General features: G+C 41.1%; 1 protein-coding gene across 1 annotated transcript; it reads right to left on the minus strand.

The window, feature by feature from the left end:
• Window positions 1-1,480: 1,480 nt before the first annotated feature.
• Window positions 1,481-19,399, minus strand: SLC10A2 (solute carrier family 10 member 2; the record flags this gene model as incomplete). The annotated part of the gene is made up of 6 exons (XM_081214707.1): window positions 1,481-1,638; window positions 4,192-4,349; window positions 6,586-6,761; window positions 7,933-8,021; window positions 12,147-12,265; window positions 19,023-19,399. 6 exons carry the CDS (start codon window positions 19,397-19,399, stop codon window positions 1,481-1,483), a joined length of 1,077 nt encoding a protein of 358 aa, XP_081070833.1.
• Between the last annotated feature and the right edge of the window lie 4,604 nt (window positions 19,400-24,003).

Consider the following 24,003-nt stretch of genomic DNA (forward strand, 5'->3'; position numbering starts at 1 on the left):
ATCCAGGCCCTTGACTTTGGGTGTCTTGAAATTATGATATGAATTCACAGTGTGTCTTTAATGAACCTGCCTGTTTTCCATTTGGTGAGGAAAGTATAGGAGAGACTTGACAGATAGATTGAAAAATCTTCCTGTTGCACTGTTGGAAGCATAGTCTTTGACCCTCCCTAATAGGAAGATCAGTACCAACTCTTTACTAGCCTTTAAAAAATCCTTAGTTCCTTTTAATATATTTGTCTAATGATGAAAAAATATAGAGGCCTTATTCAATTGTAAATGTGAACAAGGTATAAAAAGGTATAAATGTTACAACATTTAAAAGCAGAATCCCTCCCCCTCGGCATTGGAAGAACTAAGTTTAGAGCTGATATTCATGTTCCTGTAATGTTGAGGGGCACCAGCTGGGCCTGAACTCACATCAACCAAGTGCAAAAGGCCCTTGGAAACCAACACATTTGAAAGGGAATGGATGAGTTAGTGAAAATGTCCGAATAGAAAATGGAACTAGGCCACTCTGAACTGAATTAAGAAGGTACCACATCTTGCTGCGGAATGAGGGAAAGGAGATTAAATTAGCCCCATAATGGAGATACCCAACTGTCGGCCAGCTGTTTCCCTTTTGCCATGAAACCCTGCTACCATTGGCCAAATCCTCTTTGCTTCCTCCTGTTAGATCGGCTTACAGAATCCCAGGGACTCTCTTGGAGATGCTCTTCCCATTTCTGGGCCCTGGGCTTGTCCTCTTCTTCCTGAAACACTGTTTAATACTTACTCACTTCCCACGTGGCTCCCTGACTTCATTCTTACCGCTACTTCTGCACATCTAATTGACTCTCGTCTTGCATTGCAAGCAAGTTTCTGTTATCTGTGCTTTTCCATGTATTTCCCATGATCTCCCGTTGAATGGAGTTCACCCACTAGAGCAGTCGAGTTTCTTCCAATACTTCTGTCTTTGTGTCTTCCACCACCTCCCTGCTCTATGTTGCCTACTGTGGAAGCTTCGTATGAACCAAATAGCTGTCACAGTAGCCAGTGTCACACAGGCAAGCCTAGAGGAAGTCTCTCTCCAGGGCCTGAAGAGCTGCCAAATTCAAGCCATTTGAAAGCTTTCTGTTTTTCTTAAAAAAATCAAGTGGGCATCATTGGACTCCCACGGCAGAGCAATGCTTATACAAAACCATTGACGAGTTATGGGCTTGATTCTAATTTGGTTATTAAATTCTCAGTGTTTCTTATGTTGGGTTTAGTCTGAGGTTTGAGGATATTTTGGGGGCATATTCAAAGACAGAATATATATATATATATATATATGTATGTATGTATAAATATTTGTCACATTAAGGATTTGGACCACCAGTCACATGATACCAAAACCAATACATGAATTCAATTCAAACTTAAATTTTCTCCTTAACGTTTTTTCTGCCAAATATCCCATCAAAACAAATAGTTAAATATTGTTATAGCTGATGTGTGTTCTTTAGAATTTTTCTTTTTGGTCCACTGGTGTGTGCTTTTCATCTGGTTGAAATCCTTCATTCACCTTTTGGAATGATGACTCAGGGACTGGTTCATTGCCTTTGCCCTCTGGAAGTTCCATATTGTTTTTTCTGTAATATTTCTTGTATACTACATAGACTAGAAAACAATACACAGCAGGTTAAGCAAATTTCATAATAATAAGCTGCAAACTTACTTTGGACAGTGATTATAATCTATGTCTCAAAAAGCAGTTGGCATTTTCTGTGGGCTGGAGGCTACTTAGAGAGCACAATCACCATTCTTAGTTCCATGGTCGCTCATGGTAAGAGGGGTGACTGCACTTCAGAAGGACCTAGCACACAGTTAAGGGCTATTTGCTCACCGGATTTCTTCAGGCATCAGCCCTGTAGGTGGTACTTACCAATAACAACAACAGCAAACATTTATTCTGTCCCTACTGTCTCCCAGTTATGTGCTAGTCCTCAGTAATACGCTACAAGCTAAGGGGCATTGTCAGGACCTTGGTGTACTGGTCTGTGTTGGAGGACTTGAGCTGGAATAATGGTCTCTCCCAGCCTTCACTCTCTCTTTCCTACGATGGGGGAGCCTTGGCTGATGGGTGATCAGCCTTCCTTTCTTCCATGAAGCTGCTAGTCTCTGGTGGCAGCCATTTCTCAGCATATTTTTGAGGTCAGCTCACACCTGGACAGACTGACCTGCAGTTGATGTGTGTATGCGTGTGCTAAATGAACATGTAGGAAGCAGTGGAGAGGGACGGTATTACCAAGCCCATGTGGTCATTGTTTTGAGCCATATTTTCTAATTAAGCTTTATCTATAATAAAAGTGCTATTTTGTTATCTAAATATCTGATTCTTTTTTCTTCTACTTCTCATCTGGTTCCAAAGTCTACAGGGGAAAAGAAAGTATTATTTACTGGCACCTTCAGTTTCCAATACCTCACACTTAAAATTGGTATAATAATACTGTCGTCTATCTCATAGGGCAATTGTGAGATAAAATGGTAAAGGGTCTAGCACAGCCCTGTGAGAGTAGTAAGTGCTCAGTAAACACTAACTCTTGTGATGATACAAAGCTGAGAGAGACAATAGCCTGCTTCCAAGGTCTTAATATGTCAAGTCAATATCCCCTAGGTTGGTCTCTGCCCTTCTACTAATATATTAGTTTTGAAGCCACTGAGCTATTGACTCTATTGAATTGAGCTTGTGGTTAATTACAATATCCCAACACTTTTATTATAAACGGTTTTGAACCGGGAATCCCTCAACTTATCACTGATTTTATTTAACCAAACTATTTATTTCCCTCCCTTCCTTCTTCCCTTCCTTCTTTCCTTTCCTTGTCCCCCAAAGTATTTAGACTTCTAATCCTTACACCAAAATATGTTTCCCGGCATTGCATATTCTTGTTTTCATTCTTGCTGCTAAAACTGGGGGAAAATACAAGACCAATACTATTGCCCACTTTTCCATGATTCCTTCAGCTTATCTACTAATCCCTTTTGAATTAGTTATTTAACTAGTAAATCTATGTGATTGTCCTATCATCAATCTACTTTCTCTCGTTTGGCTAGTAGACACCACTAGTATTATTTGGGAGAATCCCACAGTGTACCAAACTTGGTACGTCTCCATCATACAGGTAAGCAAGGTAATTAGGCCATGGAGCCCTCCCTCCTGTGCCAGTGATAAGTCAGTGGAACGTTTCTAATGGGTGCAGAGGGTCCTGTACTGGAAAGGACAGCTCAGCTTCGAGAATGACATTCAAGATGATAGCACAGAGAACGATTAACTCCTATGGGCCAGTTAAACATCTGTTGGAGCTAAGTGAAAAACCAAACCTCAACCTATACAAAACTGTACCTCTGGTCATTGTATCACTTAAGAGTCACATTATTTTTTCATTCACTTTCACTATACAATCCTCATTAAAATGCCACTAAGCTTTAAGTGGAAGTTTCTATATTAAACCAACCCCCCCAAAAAAATCCCCAGAATTTGAAAATAAAGGTCAAATATGACCAGTCCTTAGAAAACAAAATATAACAAAAAGTTTCAAGTAGGTGAAAGCCAGCAGGTGGCAGGGGCTAATGGATCAAAGCTATATGCTACATTAGAGTGAAATTAAAAATCAAGTTGGCGATTCTTAGTACTTGAAATAAAGAACATGTTTGCTTTAACTATTTCAATTGTATGGTTATTATAAAAAAATATATATATATATATACACACATATATGCACATACATACATGTCTTCCAATATAACTTAGCCTGATAAATATCCCTTGTATGCTAATTTTCTGATAAATATCTTACATATATACTAAGCATATCAAGATGATGATTTGAGAAAAATGACCAGTTCAGGGTTCCTGGAAGCAGGTAGAAGGGCACACTATAAAATGGTCCTAACAGGTTAATATGCTCCTTAATTACTGAGAAAAAGAAAGTCAGTGGAGAGAATCAACCTCTATTACTTTTCACTTAAAAATACCCTTTACTGGAACGTTTTGGTAAGATTATAATTTTTTTCATCAGCAGTTGGGAAGTCGTGATAATATTATGGGTGGCTTTCCCCACCTGTTGATTTCAATGCCAGAAAAAGGGAATTAAAAAATGCCATACTAGCAACTCCAGGATTTCTCAAAGAAGCACATCACAATGAAATGTGATGATCAATGTTCCTTACGTGCTAAGAATATTGCTGCCATGATGAGCTGGAAGATGCTGTAGATGAGTGGGAAGGTGAACATGAGGTTGAGCTCCTCGGTAGTGAAGGAGAGCTGGATGATGGTGGAGCACAGCTGCGTGTTCTGCATCCCAGTTTCCAAAGCAACTGTTCGGCACCTGAAAGAAATGTTCCGAGAACCTATGTTTTCATTGGTTTGTTTGGGGTGTAGTTGTTCTGCTTTGTTATTGTATAACATTAAAAGCAGATATGAATGTAGAAAACTTACCCTTACCAAAGGGGATAGCGGGGGGTGGGGAGGGATAAATTAGGAGTTTGGGATTAATAGATGCACACAACTATATATAAAATAGGTGAACAGCAAGGGGACCTACTGTCTAGAACAGGGAGCAATATTCAATATCTCGTAATAACCTATAAAGGAAAAGAATCTGAAAAATAATATACATATATGTATAATGATCACTTTGCTGTACACTTGAATCTGACACAACATTGTCAATTAAGCCTCAATTAAAAAAATATTTACTCCAGAAAAAAAAGCAGATATGAGAACAAGTACATATGTATGTGTGTATACATATATCTGTTTTTAATGTATGTATTTATTCACTATATAGTTTTATTTATATTAAACAAATATGTAACTTATTAACATATTATTAGATAATACATTATAATATAAATAAATATTTTATCACTTTTTCTCTACATATACATAGATAAAATCTTGCTTTAGTCACCCTTATGATCGTTATGATAATGAGAAAATGGACATAAACCTCTACAAAAGTTAAAAAGCTTTATGTAAACAAAAGCCGCTGTTATTGTTTTCTCCTTTTCAAATTAAAAAAAATTGGGGATTATAATATTTCTTGTCCAGAGGAACAAGGAACACCAATTAGCTTATTTTGCCCTCTGAGCAGTGGAAGTATCTGTGTCATCTATTTCTATATGTGCATATATACACAGAGATTATTTATATTATATTTAATATGTGGATAACATTTATTAATAAGCAATATATCCTTATTAAATATAATATTGATTAAATTTATTTATAAAATAAAATTATATGTTGAATAAATATATACACATTGAAAGCAGATATATATATGTATATGTGTGTGTATATATATAATATATATATATAAATTAAAAAATATATCTGAAAGGAGCAGGCTCATTTATATTAATGTTCCATAAATGGCAGAGGGAGTCATGTCACTCTTTTTAATTATGTCCTTGGTAACAGTGCAGAGCACAGAGCAGAGGCTGAGAAAACGCTCAAGGTAGAGTATTTGTTATTGTTGTTTTATTGTTAAATTGGTGTTGTTCTTCTGGTTAAATCTTGATCAAAAATCTGCAAGGTGGGCATTACTGGCCCCATTCTACAGATGAGAAAATCAAAGGAAGAGTAAGTGCTTGGCGTGGGGGTTCCACCGTGGGTGATTGGTGGGTCAGCCTGACTCACATCACACCCTTTCCACTGTTCAGTACCTCCCACCTTGTCCCTGACCTCATACATGTACCAGCTCCGACACCTGCTTTTCTCTCTGCCTATTGATTCTGATGCTCTAGTTGGAGAGGAAAGCCCATACATGCTAAAAGAAGTTCTAATATCCAGCACTTTGTGGATCATGAGTGCATCCTGTTTCTGGCCTGAGGAACCCTTGTGGATCACAAGGCCAACCTGGGTGCTTTGGTTGAAGTCAGTTTGTTTGGAGAATAAGGACGCGTGACAGTGGAAGAGGCCAACTTACACCGTAGGGGGAATGGTCCAGGAGGATTTGAACAAAAAAAGAGGCAGTCAGTGTTTTCTTTCTGGGGGACTTGCATAATTTAGGGATGAATGAGTCTATATAGAATGATGTATTCAGAAATAGGGTAATGTTATTACAGGTGAGAAACTTTGAATCTGCATCAGTAAGTACAGCTGTTGTAGGTTGAATTGTATTTTCCCAAATGCATATGCTCAAGTCCCAAACCTCAGTACCTCAGATTGTGACCTTATTTGGAAATAGGGTCACTAAAGATACAATTAGTTAAGACAAGGTGATTCAGATGCACCCTAATTCAATATGACTGGTGTCCTTATATAAAGGGGAAGTTTGGGCACAGAGACATGCACAGAAGGAAGGCATTGTGGGGAGAAATAGCTAGAAGATGGTCATCTACCAGCCAAGGAGAGAGGCCTGGAACAGGTCTCCTTTATCCCTCAGAAAGGGCCAATCCTGCTGACATTGATTTTGGACATCTAACCTCCAGAACTGGGAGACGCATTTCTGTTGTTTAAGCCATTGTTTGTGGTGCTTTGTTACAGCAGCCCTAGCAAACAAATACAGCAGCTATTACAGAAGAAAATTCCTAGTCTGATTTACCAAAACACCATACCTGTGCCAGGACTGACCAGCTATTCTGGCCAGAAAAAACCCTAGGGAGTAACCGGCCAAGGGAAATAGGGTTCCTATAGCCCAGAGTTTGGGCTCGATGATCCAGGCACTCTGGTACAGTACTCCTCCGGCCACAGCTATGAGCACGATGAGCAGGGCGCCTGTGATGGACCCAAACTGGAAGAAAGACACAAGCAGATGCAACAATCGTGAGTCAATGCAAATCCAAATATTCTTGTCAGAGAAGAAGCCTAAGCATCTCTTTCTCTCTGGGAAAGTGAGAATAAGTGATCTTTCTGTGTAACCCTTGCCCGATGGCCATGGTAGACCCACCAGAAATGCTGGTGCTTGTCCCACGGTTTAATTTTTAAGAAGATTAACAGGACCAGTTGAGTGTCCGTACTCGGTTAGCCTGAAGAAGATGTTCTAGTTGCAAATTATCCTTGTCAGAGAGGAAGAAAACCCACTCCAATAAGAACTAGAAGAGCTGGCTTCCAGATTCAAGTCCTCCTGCCTGCCTTCCTTAGGTCAATCATGAAAGCTCTGTGAGTCTTAGATGTTTCATCTGTAATTGAGGATGAAATCTTACCTGAGTCACATTTTATGATTGGTATGATAATGAGAAAATGGAGATAAAATTCTATAAAAGTTAAAAAGGCATGGGCAAACAAAACACTGTTATTGCTTTCTCCTTTTCACATTAAAAAAAAATCGGGGATGTTAACATTTTTTTTTTCTGATCCAGAGAAACAAAGAACAAGTGGCTTATTTTGCCCCCCTGAGAAGTGGAATCTATCCCTGTCTATATTTGTCTATATCATCTATATTGTCTGTCTCCATCAGGTGGCTAGAATATAGTTGGTAAAAGGGAATGAATTGTTACTAATTATGTATATCATCATTTATATATATAGTTATATATTATTATCTTTATGTATATATAAATGTGTATATAAAATCTACCAATTGCCAGGCACAGAACTGGCCATATAGATACAGGGATAAGAAAGATACGATTTCTTTTCTAAGACAGCTGTCTAGATATGTTTTGTAATACAAACCCACATAACAGAGATAAAAGCAAAGTGCTGTCGGTGTACAGAGTAGAATAAAACCAAGAGGTGAAGTTTGAATTGGGAATCTCAAAGGGTAGATAGAAACTTGCCCTGTGGTTGGGACAGGGAAGGGTGTTCTAGAAGAGTGGGCTACATGTCTAATAACTTTAAGACCCTCTAGAAGGGGCTTTATAATACAGTGAGAAAAACCAGTTCAGTAGATAGAGAGAGCCATCGCTGCAGTGCACACTCTGGGACACTTGACCACACTGCCTGTGGCATGGGACACTTACCTTAAGTATGATCTTGGCTTTATGGGGCCATCTGTGATTAACAAACATTCCAATGGAAACAGGAACAACAAGAGCCACCAAAGATATACCTAAAGGTGACAGAGGGCAATTTGATCAACAGAATACAGCACAGGAAAGAGGAAAACAAGAGTAAGCGGCCCCCCAAAAGGTTTAGGATGTAGAACAGGCTCCCTTCCTGAATACACTAAATAATTTAAAAAACAATCCACCCCCCCAAACTCTACTTCTTTACCTACTCCAGTAAATAACTCAATATTACTGGTGGAAGATTGGTAATATTGATGATATAAGTCCTTTCCCTAAATCCTGGATTAATTGTTTTAGAGTTCTTTATACTGCCAATCAAAATCTTTTAGTTTCAATTTGTCAGAATCTTGGCTTATGTGCCCTTGGGATCTTTATATCCTAGGAAAAATACCTTTTCAAAGTATGTGTATGTGTGTATGTGTGTGTGTGTGTGTATTCTTGGGGTGTACAAAGATGATATTTAACATCTGTCTGTTACTTCACGGTAGTAGAAATAAAAGAAAAAAGTTCAAAATTCTCCAGACATTCTGTGGCTAATGACTTCTGGTTAAGACTGATTTGGGTGATTCAAATCTGCAGCAGAGAAGTGAAAGTGTAGGTTGAAAAAGCATGCTTTAAATTTTCCATGAGATAATATATTTGTCGACCTCTCAAGTAATTATAATTCTTTGCAGGAATGTGCTCACCCAGCCAGATAAAAGAGTCATACTTCAGTTTCTCTGTGTTAAATTTACTGCTGTTCTTGTGACATGTGGTTTGTTTCTCCATGTTATTTAACACTCATTTGTCCGATGGCTGCTTTTATATAATATGGCACCAAACAACTCCTAACTTCTCACAGGCTGTTTCTTTTTCAAACATCCTTTTAAAGTAGTAGGAGAAAGTGGAATTGAATAATGAAATTCTGAGAGTGGATGTTGTTTAGTATTGGAGTAGATTGAACTAGGACTGGGAAATGGATTCTAGATTCCAGGGCTGTAAATATCAATTTAAAATGCATACAATAGTGATGAAAACATAATGTCTTTGTAGCCTTCTGGCCCTCCTGGTGATATAAGGGTCTGCAATTACTTTTCCCCAGAAATTACTCAATGGGATTAAGTAATAGCTAAGGGTACAAAGAGCAGGAAAAGAAAAAAAAAATGTAAGGATGAAAGAGTAAGGAGAAAATGGTGGAATAAAGAAAATGAAAAAGGTCACGGATGGATGTACTGGTCAGAGCCCCCAGAAAAATCCCCTTTGGGTATCCTTACATCCTGCTACTTTGGGAGGAGACTTCCTCCTCTGGGTGTCCAGACTATTTCCTAAATGGATGTTTGTAGGCCTTAAAGGAAAGCCGTCTTGATACAAATTGGTTGCACTGCAGTCGCTTAAATCTGGGTGCCAATACTGTGATTGGAATGTGAGTGTGGTTAGGTTTTGGTAATGTATTTGTCATGTGTTGGATCTGTGCAAAGGCAGCCCAGCCCGTGCTTGGCCCCTCTTTGCTGAGTCTTAATCTCTTGGGGGCAACCCAAGGCTACCAGATAAACACACAAGCAGGACCAGTGGCCAAAGATAATGGCAGAATTGCATTTCCCCTCTTGACCAGACGAGACCGGATAAAGATTTTCCGGGACTCGAAGTTGGCTGGAAAAGACACTCTTTGCCCTTCATCCCACTCAGAGCGTGTGACTCCCACCTGGAATTCTTTACTCTCCAGAGGCCTAGAGATTTGTGTTTCTTATTCCCCATGTGCCTGAGCTCTCTGTGGCAAATGCCTGTCCATTGAGACGAGAGAGCATCGCTTACAGTTGTACTGTTCGAACCATAGCTTGGTCTTTAATCAAGTTTACATGGCAGGTACAGGAGGGAAGAAAGGGACAAAGAAAAAAGAAGAAAAGCGAGTGGGAAACAGAGTCACGGGGTAGAACTTGGAGCCAGACAGACTCGGAGCTGAACCTTATTTGCAAACTTTGAGAACCATGTGAATCATTTAAGCCTCCCAGCCTCAGTTTCCCCATTTGTGAAGTGGGTAGAATTATGTCTAATGCATGGTGCTGTTGTGAGAATCAGATGGGGAAATGGATACACGGGTTGTGGTCCTAGACATGCACGGGATGGAAGAGGTGGCATGGGAGCTTTCTGCAGTGTTTGCAGTGGTACCAGCTGCACAAGCTGCCTCCCTCCTCCATCCAAATGTCACCATCTGAAGGGGCTCAGGGGGTGTTTATTGAATCATCAGAACATAGTGAGCACCGTACGGAAACTGGGCCCAATAGGCCGGCCAACGGAGCAGAGTGGAGAGCAGGCCGAGGGTTATTTCCAGCTCCCTGGTCATCTTGGACAAATTAAACACATACCCTGAGCCTTACTTAATTGCCTCATTGAAAAGTATTGAAAACATCTTGTGAATTAATCAGGTTGTGTGTTTTCTACATTAAAGGGTAGCAAGAAGGTTAGGTTGGAAAAAGGACAAGGACAAAATGGTGAATAAGCAGAGTTAATACTTTTGTTTTTTCAAACTCTCATTTTAAAACTTTTTATCTTTTCCTCTTCATTTCTCTCCCCTTCTGTTTTCTCTTTTCTTTTCTTTTTGCCCTTTATGCCTTGCAGGATGACCTTTTCCTCCTTTCAGGTACTAATGACTCACTTTCTCTTCCTTTCAAAATTTATTCACATTGAAGAAGGTGCTATCAGTCATTCACACTGTAGTTAGAATTTCCCAATATCACCATGGGGCATTTTCCAGGAGGGAATGACTATCAGGAGGAGAATATTTTAAGGCTTACATTTTTTTCTTAAATAACAAATAATATAGAATTAAAACTCCTCATTCAGCAGACACATTCTGTGAGAGGCCTACAGTGCACACCACTCAAGCAAACTGAACTCTTTTCCTTGAAGGAAGGTGTCCTCCCAGGGAGCAGACTGAGAGTTGAGCAGCATAAGGCACAGGCAGGTGGCTGTACAGGGTCACACTAAAGCCTGCTTGCAGGAGATGACATCTGATAGGAAGGAGTTCCCTGGGGTCTGTAGAAGGACCACGTGAGGAGAAATCCCATACTGCACAAGGTGTCCCAAAAAGGAACACTTTTTTGTATGTGTGGGGAGGATGTCTCATGGCCATGGTAGGAATAGAGTAGAGTCTGTCTGAAAATATTGCAATACAGATTGTCCCCCATGAGTGTTCCAAAGTTTGTTCTAACTCAGTTGTGTAGACCCAAATCATGTTTTTATCACAGAAACAATTTTTCTTAGAAATGGAAGCCATCCAGTCCAGCTTCCCATGTCAACACGAATCCTGTTTACAAACGTCTTTCTGAGGCACCGTTCAGTCTTTGCTCACATGTTCCCTTCCACAGGACCCCTGCACCTTTTTGAGGCAGCCCATCAGGGAGACACTGGTCTGCAAGGTCAGCTGAAAAAAGACTATTTAACATGTCAAGTAGCTGGCCATTGGTACTGAGGTACTAGTTCACTTACATCTCATCTTTGATGACCGTGGCTCTAGCGGATGCCTGGTTTGGGTAGACCAGGAACTATCTTGTCCTGCCCTTGACCCCATATTCCACCAATGACTTAATCTCCCACCAATATTTGTTCTCCAGGAATAGGAAATAAAGCCCTTTGGGGCTGGGGGTGACCATCTGGGAGCTGAGTGGAGACAGAGTTATAACTTGCACGTTTGACTCCGAGGGCCTGGTACACAAGCTGGGCCAGTAGATCAACTTCTGAATTACAATGTTGTTCCCATTGCTTACCGGGTGCCCTATTTTGAAACCATAAATAGAATGTTTTTTGTATTCGTTCAATATGAGTGTTCCGGAGTGCCCTGGACCAGTTGTGTCCTGGGATGAGGGAAGGACAGAGCCACCTGTGCATCAGCAGCCCATCTCCTCAGGTCCACACGGCTGTTCACGGGGTTCCATTCCGTCAGCCCCCTCCCTGGTGATTTCAGTGGAGGACAAAACCAGTTCTCCCTCGGCGTCAAGCTTTGGAATTCACATTCGGCCAATCCTCATTCAAACACAGGCGAGACTTGTCCTGAAATCCTAACTGGGCACAAACTACTGCTGGTGCAAGAAGTAAGGTCTAGCTGGGTGTGAGCCTGGCCTGAGGATCTACCCAGGGACAAGCAGAGGGGAGGAGGGCTGGTTAAGCAATCTGGTGGAGGAATGACTTACCTATTTTATCATAGGGAATTATGATTATCCCAGAGTCGGCCCACATTTTGGTATAGATTAAGAGGCACAGCGGCATCATCCCCAGGGCAAGCAGCGTGGAGCATGTGGTCATGCTGATGCTGAAAGGAAATGGGCAGGGTGATAGAGCCACCTGGGTTTTCTACGGGAGAGCTTGTTTCATTTTTCAGTGCGTGATTAGAAATTCCTGCCAAAGACCCTCCGCCAGCAGCACCATCTGGTCCGATGGACAGAAATACACACGTACCCTGGTCTGTGCAGGGCCACGCTGGGGGCAAGATGGTGAGATCTGTATTTTGTGTCTTTCTACTTTGTCTTGTGCCACCCCTCCCTCCCCACTGGTTCTCAAGGATCAGAGAAGATATTTTGTGACTGTATAAACTCATTGTTAAACAAGGTACAAGGTGCTTGGACATGCCTCCCTTCAAACCTCCAATCAGAGAACAGCAAACACATTTATACCCACCAAGACATCAGGGGCTGTGCTGGGTCTGCTCGGGACGGGACTCCGTGGCCCCTGGAGGAGAATGCAATTCCAAGGGAGAAAGCCTCAATGCCTTTCCTTAAAGCAGACAAATTATTCCCCTAATGCCCAAAGCTTGAGAGAAGGAGAGGAAGCTGACTTCAAAAACCAAGGAAAACATGCAAGCAGGCAGGGTGGGCCTGGGTTCTAGTTCTGCTAAGAAATTTAGCAGATGGTGCTCAGTAGCACCAGGGTCTGGTAGCGCTCCTCCTGAAGCATCAGTGTTTGAGTGAGTGGACACGGTTGAACAAGTGGACTTTGGCTTTGGAGGTGGAGGGGGTATGAAATTATGCTATTTTTAGCACTACTGCAGCGGATGCAGGAGAGGTTTTGGGTAGCGGGTCTTTTGGTCCCTGAAAAGTGCCCTGTGTATGGGGGGCATATTCTCTTCCTGGGAAGCAGAGCCCTTAAATGGCTGGGCCAGACCCTGGCTGGCTTGGAAGCAGGTGTGGCCACGTTTATGACTATGGGTAATTTACTTGACTTCCCTTTGCCAGTTTCCTTATCTGTGAAATGAAGAAATGTGAAATGAAGATCATAATCATCACTACCTCATAGGCTGTGAGGACTAAGGGACCCAATGAGTCCAGTACTTAGAATAATGCAAGACGCTCATTAAAAGCCAGTTAAATCTAACCCTAACCCTAACCCTATCCAGCCATTGTGTGTGTGTGTGTGTGTGTGTGTGTGTTGTGTTTCAGCATAATACAGAATCAGGAAACTAGAGAGATTTTTCTGAAAGGCCCTTTTTCTAATAGCCGTAGCACTGAGACTATCAGAGTAGTAAGTTCTTAAAGGAATTAAATGTGGACTTCAAGGAAATGTTAAGTTATTTACAATAACTGCTTCCCCTCTGAAAAAACAACCAAAAACCACAAACCAACCTACACATTGCTAAGGAAAGCAGCTGGAGGTGAGGAAGTTCGTTTCATTGCATCTAACTAAGCAGTTTTGGCAAAATAAAGGATGGGGCAGTGTTTATCAGGGGCTTACCTTGCATACTAATCATTTTTTTAAAAAACCAGAATGAAGTCACTTAAGACATGTTTAAAGGATTTAGAAAAAAATACTTGTCTTAGTAGAGCTAAAATTGTGTAACAATAACCAGTGCTGGGGATGTATGTAAAGCATTTCCAAGAAGTTCAATCTGTTATGGTGACACGTTAACTTAATTTAGATATGCAATAGGATGCTAAAGGCAGAGTTCCACACCAGAATAATACGTTAATTTGTTACGAATAGTGCTTTGTCCTACTTATAAGTAAGATCCTGGAGTTTGATTTTCCCCTCTCTCTCTTCCTTTGCCATTCTCTTTTTCATCTTTTATTTAAAGAAATAAATTAGGATGGATTTAAAGTTATCCCCATAATAAAATTACTTTTATTCCAATGCATCCAATATGCTTTACAGAGTGGAGATGATGGGATGGGGGTGGAGAAGGGAGCAGTGTGCATTACCTGCATCATAATGAAGAGAAGGCTGACCATTTTTTGTTTTAAACCATGAGAACAACTTTTAGAAGGAAGTCTGTTTCTCCCCTTGTTTTTCTTTCAAATTTCCTTCTGAAAGCTTCAATTCTGACTCATTGCTAAGATAGTTTATGAAGTTGTGTCCTGACTTGAATTTGGCAAGAATGGTTTCTTAAAGGCCACGAGAAGCGACAAAACAGGAGTTGGAGAAGGGAATGGTTTAGATTTAGTGGCCACTTTGACCATGAGATGCTGCAGAGGGGCAAGAGGAAAGATGGCCAGAACCACTCAAAATGAGATGAAAACCAACTCAGATAAACGATTTTAAGGGACAGTGTAGGAGAATAAATTAGCAAGGAAAAAATCATTTTACGTAAAAAATCTGAAGTTCTACAAAGAGCAAAAATGTCAACAGTGGAAATACTATACCCTGCATTTATATTGGAATAAGAGAAAACATCAGAAAAAAATCTCTTGGTTTAAATTCTTGCCTTAGTCCTATTCATTGCCAGGGAGAATTGTTTTCCTTCTTTTTTCTTTTTGGAATTAAAAGAAAGCAATAAATGAGAATTCAGTGAATGTTGAAGAATTTGGTGAAGTCTGTGATAAGGAATGCAAAGATTATAATCATATTAAAAATGAAACACCAAGTTTGAAAGATCAAAAAAGTGTACACAGGTGGGGCTAGAAGGTGGAGACATGATGATTGATAGAAATAGTATTGCACAGAGGTTAAGAGTCTGGACAGGGCTAAGCAAATAGGTCTGGATTCTGATTCTGACTCTCACGTGTACTGACTATGACCTCTGTCAAGGATAGGAGCCTTAATTTTATCATCTATTAAATGCAGAAAATAATAGTACTAACCTCAGAGGATTAGTTTGAGGATTAAAATGCACCTAGAGGACTTATACTGTGAGTGGTCCCTAACAGTGTCCACTAAATATTAGCTAGTAAATAAAAAGAAATGCTGCAGAGCAAAACAAAGCTTGGTTCCTCTGAGGGACAATAAAGGGGAATTCAAATAGTGTTGGATTAATTCTTAGATTAGAGAGGAGCTGGACATTTGTGTCATTGAAATGGGAAGAACTGCTTTGAATTTGTGATAAGCCAGAGGGTCAGGGATTTTGAACAACTAAAATAACAGTAAACATGAAGTTGGAAGATGAAGAATATAACAACATGCGGCAAAAGAACAAAGGTTGTAGTAGGAAAACTTAGAAACTCTTAAATCTAGAAATAATCAAAGGGAGTGTAGACAGTGCATAGCAGTGAAGGAATTAGGGGAAACTGAAGAAAGGATGCATAGGCAGGGATTCCCCAAAGAAGAAGTCAGAGAAAGGAAAATGGATTCCACATATAAGCAATATCATATGATATTTGTCTTTCAGTGTCTGACTTACTTCACTCAGTATGGCAATCTCTAGAAAGGATTCAAATGAACTTATTTATAAAAAAGAAGTAGAGTCATGGATGTAGAAAACAAACTTAGGGTTACCAGGGGTTAAGGGGTTGGGGAGGGATAAATTGGGAGATTGGGATTGACATATCCACACGAGTATATATAAAATAGATAACTAATAGGGACCTACTGTGTAGTACAGGGAACTCCACTCAATACTCTCTATGGGAAAAGAATCCCCCCCAAAAAAGTGGATATATGTATATGTATAACTGATTCACTTTGCTGTACACCTGAAACTAACACAACATAGTAAATCAACTATACTCCAACAAAAATTTAAAAAAATAAAGAAAGGAAAATAGGAAGGAACATCCTTGTGTGGTGTGACCGAGGCCGTTGCTAAAGAAAGGAAAGATTTAAAAATGGGGAGTCTTTGGGTATACATCAGACACAAGGGGGTGGAAGTCTCTGTGTTTGTTCCCCAAACTGTGGGCCACCAGCAAATTCACCTGAGAGCACCACCTTCATTTCTCCCTGAGACATTTTGTTCATAATGTGCCCACGACAGAGCTAGAACAGGTGAAAATGCTTGTTCACTGATCAGATTCCCACAACTGTCTAGGCTGGGGTGGTCTGAGAAGGAGCTGAAATATTACTTGCTGTATGACAAAGAGCAAGGATTCCATTAGCAAGGTCTGCTTTTTTTGCTGTGTGTGTGTGTGTGTGTGTGTGTGTGTGTGTGTGTTTAAGTCACCAGAGACTGCAGAATGCAATGGTTTCCCAGGTTTGGGAAGAGATGACAGTGTGAAGGGGAGATGACTTGGTTTCTCCCAGGAACCACACCCAGGAAGTGAAAGCCCGATGGAGTTGTTTTGCCAGTGTTATATGGTATCTGCTCAACTAGTGCAGATACCTGTTGGTATAAACAGTCATATCTCGGCTGCCATTGCTAGAGTTCAAGTGGAAATGGAGAAGGTAAAGTTCCAAGACGACAGAATCGGAAATATAAAGGGTAGATAGAATTGTATCTACATAAATGATCATGAGACTTTAGTTATCCACTGCTCGCTCCAGAAGAATAAAAAGTGTTGGAAAACTGTTTCCCAATAGCTGAGGTGTTACTTTCTTAATTTGCTCTGAAGAAATATTTCAACAGTTTTTCCTCTAACATAGGCAATGCATAACGTCATCATCTTCCTAGAGGCATAATTTAACGTCCTTTCAGTGATCATGGGTTATCATTATTACTTGTTCCACTAAAATATGGTGATGTTTTCTGGGTGATAGGCTTACAGAGCTGTTTGTCCCTACAATAGTGATGCAGAGCTGCTGTGCTTTCTGACTTATTGTCTTTGCTTTGGAGGCATTTTGATCTTTTCATTTGCAGTCAGGCTTTTGGGGCCACTGGATGCTCTGGGACATAGGCCTGCCCCTTGTAACAACTTGCTCCACCCCACTTCTTGTTTCTCATCCTCTGTGCTGGGGAAAAGTTTTAGAGCTTTACAATCGGGAGAGTAAGTGGGTCCTGTGTGAGGAACCTCTATGAGATGAAGTATGATTTACTTTGGGTGTGCAGAGTATTTCACTGGGTCTTGTTTGAGTTCCGGTTAGGTGAAGTCGCTAGAGAGGTTATGACTGCACTGGATGTGTGCTGGTGTTGTTCACAAGACAAGGGAGATCTGTGGAGTGCACACTTTCTAGAATGAAAATTAACAATTTTCAATGCCACGTGTCCCATGAGAGGACTTGCTGAAGGATTCATCTATACTGATTCAGCTGGGGGTTTTCCACCAAGGCTCCAAATTCTAATTCTGGTTCTTATTTCTTAATATTTTTATTTCTTACAGGAATTGTTATGCGAGGGAGATAAGATTACATAATCATCTCCTGTTTCCAGAGAAATAAGATTTCCTTAAAACCACAGGAAAGTGTACCTTAGAGTTTTTAGGTTAGGCTTTTACAGTTTCAGCCCCCAGAAGGGAATCTGCCCCAGTAGCTGCTCAACTCAGCATCACACGCACTTTTCTGTCTTACAGAATGATGACACGTGTGGCATTTCGTGGAGGTACAAGACTTCTGTTTTGTTAAAAAGTTACAAATATTATGTAAAAGCTCTTTGGTGGCAAAGTCCTGTATTCAATTCAGTTCACTCCCCGCAACTTGCCTGTAGAATTCTCACCTCTGTGTCTTCATCCAGGTCACACCAAGTTGAAATCTAACAAGGCCTTATCACTATAGGGTGGTTCACAGATTAACTAAACCCGAAGAGCACTTGCCATCCTTTGCTCCTCACAAGAGTTTCCTTAGAAAAAAAAAATCTATTGCAAGGAGTAGATGGTATTTCCTTATGCGAGAGAGATGTCACGTGAAGGTATATCGTTTGTATGGCTTTTCTAAAGCTTCTGGAGAAATCCTCACCAGCTGGGCTCAGGTGGCAGGCTTCCAGTTGCCCACTAGGCACTGGATCAACCTGGAACCCAGTCTGACATTTTGCTCTGTTTATATTTCTACACATTTGCTTCTGAGTGTTATAACGTGATCCACAGAGCCCATTACCTACTGTATGGTATCTAATAAGCACTCGTTACACTGACACCTGGCAGGTTTGCAGAAAGGCATACCTTTCACAGGAAATGAGGAATGGTGAGGGAAGGAAAAAGACATTTCTCTATTCAACTTGCAGCATTAAAATTCTTGGTGTCCTTGCATTACTGCTTTGTCTTATTCCTATTAGTTTTATTTTTTTTTTCCAGTGCTAGTTCAGACTGGCACAGGATGAATTGGGCAAACATTGCAATTTAGATTACTCTGTGGGAAGCAGAGAAACCATTTTCTGTTTATTTTATAGGAAGGTAAGCATAATTTTAAAAAAGCTGTTGTAGTGGTTTTCTTTTTTCTTTTCTTTACTTTCTTTTTTTGTTTGTTTGTTTAATGCCAGTAGAAGTAAAGCAAATGTACAAAATCTTTCTTATACCTTATACCAAGAAAAAGCTTGTCCAAAAAACTGGCTGTGCTTGGCCATTGTCTCATCCTAGGGTCTAACTTTTAATGAACAATTTAGTTTCACGATTGCATTCAAAGCTCCTCATCACCACAAAGAAAGTGTTTTTTTGTTTTTCTTTTTTTCTGATACCAACAAGGAAAACTTTCTCAGCTGCAGCTTGTGGCTTGGAAAGGATTTCTTTTTTGAAAAACTTTGACTCTTTTCCCAAAGAGAAACAGCAATTATACAACTCCTTGTTAACTGAGTTAGATTTTAAAACACAAACACAAAATAGAACCCCTAAATTCGCAGAGCTAAGCAGCTGCATAGGAAGGCGAGTCAAGACATTTCGTCTCCTGTTTCAATTCTTAGTTGGACCCTAGATCAATGGCAGATCAGACGGACATTCACAACGCCATAGGCTTCTGAGAAGATTAATTCAATGTGACTGCGGTACTGGGAGGTTTAGATATCTTACCTCAGGTCCATGTCGCCATCAGCCCAATAGGCCAAGATGTTGGAGGCGGTTCCTCCCGGACAGCATCCCATGAGGAGCACCACTACAGCTTGGATGGGGAGGATGTCAAAGGTCACTGAGAGGACGAATCCTGTGAGGGGCATGATTCCAAACTGACAGAGGAAGCCAACACATATGCCCCACGGCCGCTTTATGTGCCCTAGGAATTTCTTGATTTCCACATTGCATCCCATGGAGAACATCACCAGAGACAATAGGATGGTTAAGACCGTGCTCAGGACCACACTTAGAGTGGTGTTGACATCGTCCTCTGGCACCACACAGGACACGCCATCACAAACTGTTGCATTGGCCAAACAGACCGTTGAATTATTCATTGCTGGCTTTTCTGCTCAAATGCTCACAGAGGTCCACAGAAGCACTCGTCCTCTTCTCCTCACTAGGTAAGTACTGTCTACTCCAACTGCGTCACTTTTAAACCCTTTTGAAACATATGTCACCTGGTGTCTCCTTCAAAAGCCACCTCAGAGAGGCAATAAAAAACAATAAATGCTAGTATGTCAGTTTCGAGAGGTAACCTTACAACACAGCACAAATTATGAATCATAAAAGTCCTGCCAAATTATTGGTCCAGACAGAGAATTCTATTTAATCATTTATTGACATGATAATGAACAGTGCCATATAAAAAGAGCTGTGTTAATATTTAATGCTGGGAAGCTTTGTTCAATAATGTCAGTTAAATGACGCTTGAAATCAACTCAGACTATTACAGAACATTGTAGGGGTTAAGCCGCAGGAAAGCATCTCCTTGCCATGGGGGCGACTGGGTCCTGAGAAGTCCAGTGCCTTGTGACAAATCAAATTGCCCACTAGTATCAGACTCTGAGCTGGAACCCAGACCATCAATTTCCTCCCCTACTAGTTTTCCTACTGTATTATTCTGTCTGTGTGTATTGGTCTATAGTGTGTATAAAGAATATTTACGTTTGAGAAACTTGTAGGGTCTTGATGCAAACCTGTGGGAGAGTAACATGCAGGAGGGTAGGATGTTTTCTGTTCCGTCTGGTGGGAAGGCGGCCAGGAAAGCCCCCGTCAGTTACTTACACACACAATTATGTATGCGTTGCCATGGTAACAAAGTGCTTCATAGCAAGAGACAATACAATTATTTGGAGGGGTGAACCTCAGAGGATTAGGTCAAAGTGATGGGAGCTCTTTGTACTTGACGTCAGGAATGGAAATTAGAAATTTTTTTTGGGGGGGATCTGAGGTTCCAAGGGAGGTTGATTTCTGTGCATGTCAAATGGTCAAACTTATTATGAGCAGAAAGCTGTCCTCAGCATATAGGGAAGATAGAAAAGAAGCAGAAGAGAGATTCTTCCTATTCTTAGCAGTTTATAATCCAATTTTTGGGTCAGGATGCGGCATAAGAATAAAATTGAATATTTGGATCATGATTCACAATTTATAGGACAAATTCTAATTTATTATTCAATTTAATCACCTTAAATAGGGTTAGCATCCCCATTTTACAGATGAGGACTTGAGAGTCTAGGAAATGAAGTGCTTTATTCAAGATTACCCAGCAGATAACTGGAAATACTGAAACTCAGTTTGGCTTGGAGGCGATTGAGAGAAATACCTTAGAAAGGAGCTTCTCCAAACTCAGCGTACTCACAACTCCCGGGTGGGTCTTGTTAAAATGCAGATTCTGAATCTGGAAGTCTGGGGTGGGCCTCAGGCGTCCGCATTTCTCACAAGCTCACAGTTCACGGTGATGATGCTGATCCAGGGACCACACTGGTCTCAGAATACTGACATCAGGGTGACCCTAACAGCACCCAAGCTGGTAAAAATTGAATTTACTGGTCACTTACTTACTGAAGAACTTACTGAAAACGGCGTTTACAGAGCAACTTGATGCGCGAAATTAAACTTTTCCATAACTTGAAGGAACATGAGCTATGGGCAACAGGGGGGCCACTAAGCAAAGGAGCCAACTGAGCCAATAACCTCAGCCCCTGGGGTCCCTGGCGATGGCCTCTTCATCTTGGATTGAGCTGCTGGAAAAACCTTGCACTCTGTCCTCAAAGAGTGACAGTGACTCACACTCACTGCTGGCGCAGCCCCCTGTCCCAGGAGCGCTCTTCATCAGCTACCTTCCCCGCGTGGGTGGGCTGCCATAGCTCCGCCTGGCTGCTTGCCGGGTCCTGGAGATCCTCTGTCTCTCCCACCACCCTTCTCACCCCCACAGCTAAATGATTAGCTAGCTCATTCCCGTCAGGGTTCCCTTTCCACTCCTAGGTATGGAATGACTTGGCCCTGCCCTGCTGGCTGGCTCCAAGCATCTCCTGATCTCTGACCCACTTCTCAGCTCAGGTGCCAGCCAGCCAAGGGCGCATGAGCTGAACGCGCCCCCTGCCGCTGCACCTTGGCACCTGCTGTGCTGGCTCATCTCCAGCCAAGCTGGGGGGCGGTGAGGGGCAGCCTGGTGCAGAGCTGCAGAATCATGCACTTGACACATACATACCCAGGGCCCGTCAGCTTTCCAAGCAGCTGTGCTTCTCTGACCTCCAGCATCACCCGAGAGGCTGAAAGCTAGCCCAGGCCCTGCCCGCAAGCAGCCTCTTTTACTTCACTGGGTCCGGTCTGGAAAGGGAAATTGGGGTCCTGTCGGGTGGGGTGAAGGATTAGGATTTTTCCCGGGAGGGGCTTCATGTTCTGGCCGTGCCTGGAGTTGCCAGGTGAAAGCCTACTGAGCCTCTGGTCCGCAGGAGAGAAAGTGAAGGGAGAGAGAGAGGGCAGGATCAGAACAAAGCTCTGCTCAAATTTCAGACAACTTGCTAAGGAGATTTGAGGCTCCCAGGGGCAGAATGCTTTGCATATAGACAACTTGCAAATGAGCAGTCTGTTTGACTAGACAGAGTGCTACAGTTCTGGTTAAAACAAATGTGCCAATGCATTTCTAATTTTCACATTGTTTTTACATAAATTTGCACATTAAGGCTCGAGAGGCCTTCTATTCAAGTATCGGAGAGATTCACAATTAATTAATACCCTGAACTTCAGCTGCATTCAAATTCAGGCATCAGACCAGGATGAATAGGAAAGATCTAAATATGAAAAAAAAATCATTTGCTTTCATTACGACACAGAATCGGGGAAGAGATGCACACCTGAGTGGGCCGTCAGGAGGCTGGGGCTAGATTTCCATTGTCACCTTTTCCAATCTTTTCTGCTCAGTTTCTTCATGCCCTGGGCTCAACTATAGGCAGTCTTCAAGAAACCAGCAGCAGATTTCCGTTCCTAGCTCTCTGGGTGGAGAAACCAAGGGTTGTGAGTCAACTCAAGAGCTCAGGCTTCCCCCTCTGGTTCTGGTGTATCGCTCTGGAGAAATGAGGATTTAATAGCTTTTCAAGGTGTTTGCTCTGAAGTTCATATGATAAAAGACGAGCTTTCTATTTTCTATTGTGTTTCATCAGGGATGGCTCTATTCAGACCAACAGTCTTTTGGGACTTGAGAGATTCCGGAGAACTGTTCTCTCTGACTGAAATGACCTTCCTCTCTCCTTTCTCCCATCCTTTTGTGGAACCTGCAAGTCCACAATTAGAGTTATTATTTGGAGTCTCCAAGGACCCTCTTTGAGGCAAAAATACCCTGGGGAGAATAGCCTATGAATGACTAGCTGTCCACGCATCTGAGTTGCATTAAAGAAAAAAAAGAGCAAAGTATTGGTGAGAGGAAGTAGTATGAAGGGTTTAGGATTTACTGAATGTGAAAAGCACTGGACTTGGAATCAGAAGATCTGAGTTCTAGGTCTTCTTCTGTGGGAAACACTGGGCCAATTCTTAAGGCTTTTATGAGTGAATGTGAAACCTTATTAAAAGTCTGGAGGAGGCATAACCATTTTCCAAAATGATTAAAGCTAAATTATACACTTGGGCTCTGAGCCAGTCATTCTAGTCCCAGGTAAAGACCTAAACAGATGCATAAATTGAGTTCCTTGAAAGACATGAACTAGAATGTTCATGGTAGCCCTATTCATAATAGCTCCAAACTGGAAACTATTCAAAAGTCCATCAGGAGTAAAATGGGTACATAAATTGTGATCTATTCACACAATGTAATTTTATACATCAGTTAGGATGGATGATCTACCATGACAAAGTTAATGTTGAGTGAAAGAGACCAGACTCACAAGAGCCCATTCAAAAACAGGCAGCACTAATCTATGGTGTTAGAGGTCGGGATGGTATTACCCTTGGATGCAGGAGAAAAGAGACTGAAGAGCTCAGAAGTATGCCGTACTTCAATAGGAAGTTAAAAATAACAATGCTTCTGTCCTGGTAGGAACAGCCTGGGAGGAGATATATGTCCTGTCCTAGGGAAGTCAAGTGACAGAAGATAACACTAGACTTGAGATGATTTTGTGTGAGAAGAAAGCAGGGGGTAGAAGTGGGGGGTTTGGGGAGGATCAAGATTAGGAGGGAGGTAAGGAGATGGATATTTTGCTTTTACCATTTAACAAGGATTGGTTCTGTTAACCATCCTATGGTTACTAACTAACTAACTATGGCTTAGTAATTTTGTGGTGATCAAACATTTTCTAAATATCTAAAAACATTAATCTCTGTGAATCTTTAATAAAGTACTTTTGGGTTAATCAATTCTAGATAAACCTCCAAGCAAATCCTCTTTATAGAATGCAATGCTTCTGTCGTTTTTGCTTCCTCAGTGACCCACAATATTAAAAAAAATTATTTTATTGAAGTTTAGTTGATTTACAATGTTGTGTTAGTTTTCGGTGTACAGCACAGTGATTCAGTTATACACACACACACATATGTGTGTGTGTGTGTATATATATATATATATACACACATATACATATATTGTTTTTCAGATTCTTTTTTGTTATAGGTTTTTGCAAGATATTGAGTAGAGTTCCCTGTGCTATACAGTGAGTCCTTGTTTGTT

The sequence above is a fragment of the Mesoplodon bidens genome (assembly GCF_964165515.1).
Source record: "Mesoplodon bidens genome assembly, chromosome: 17".
In the NCBI taxonomy this organism is placed as follows: domain Eukaryota; kingdom Metazoa; phylum Chordata; class Mammalia; order Artiodactyla; family Ziphiidae; genus Mesoplodon; species Mesoplodon bidens.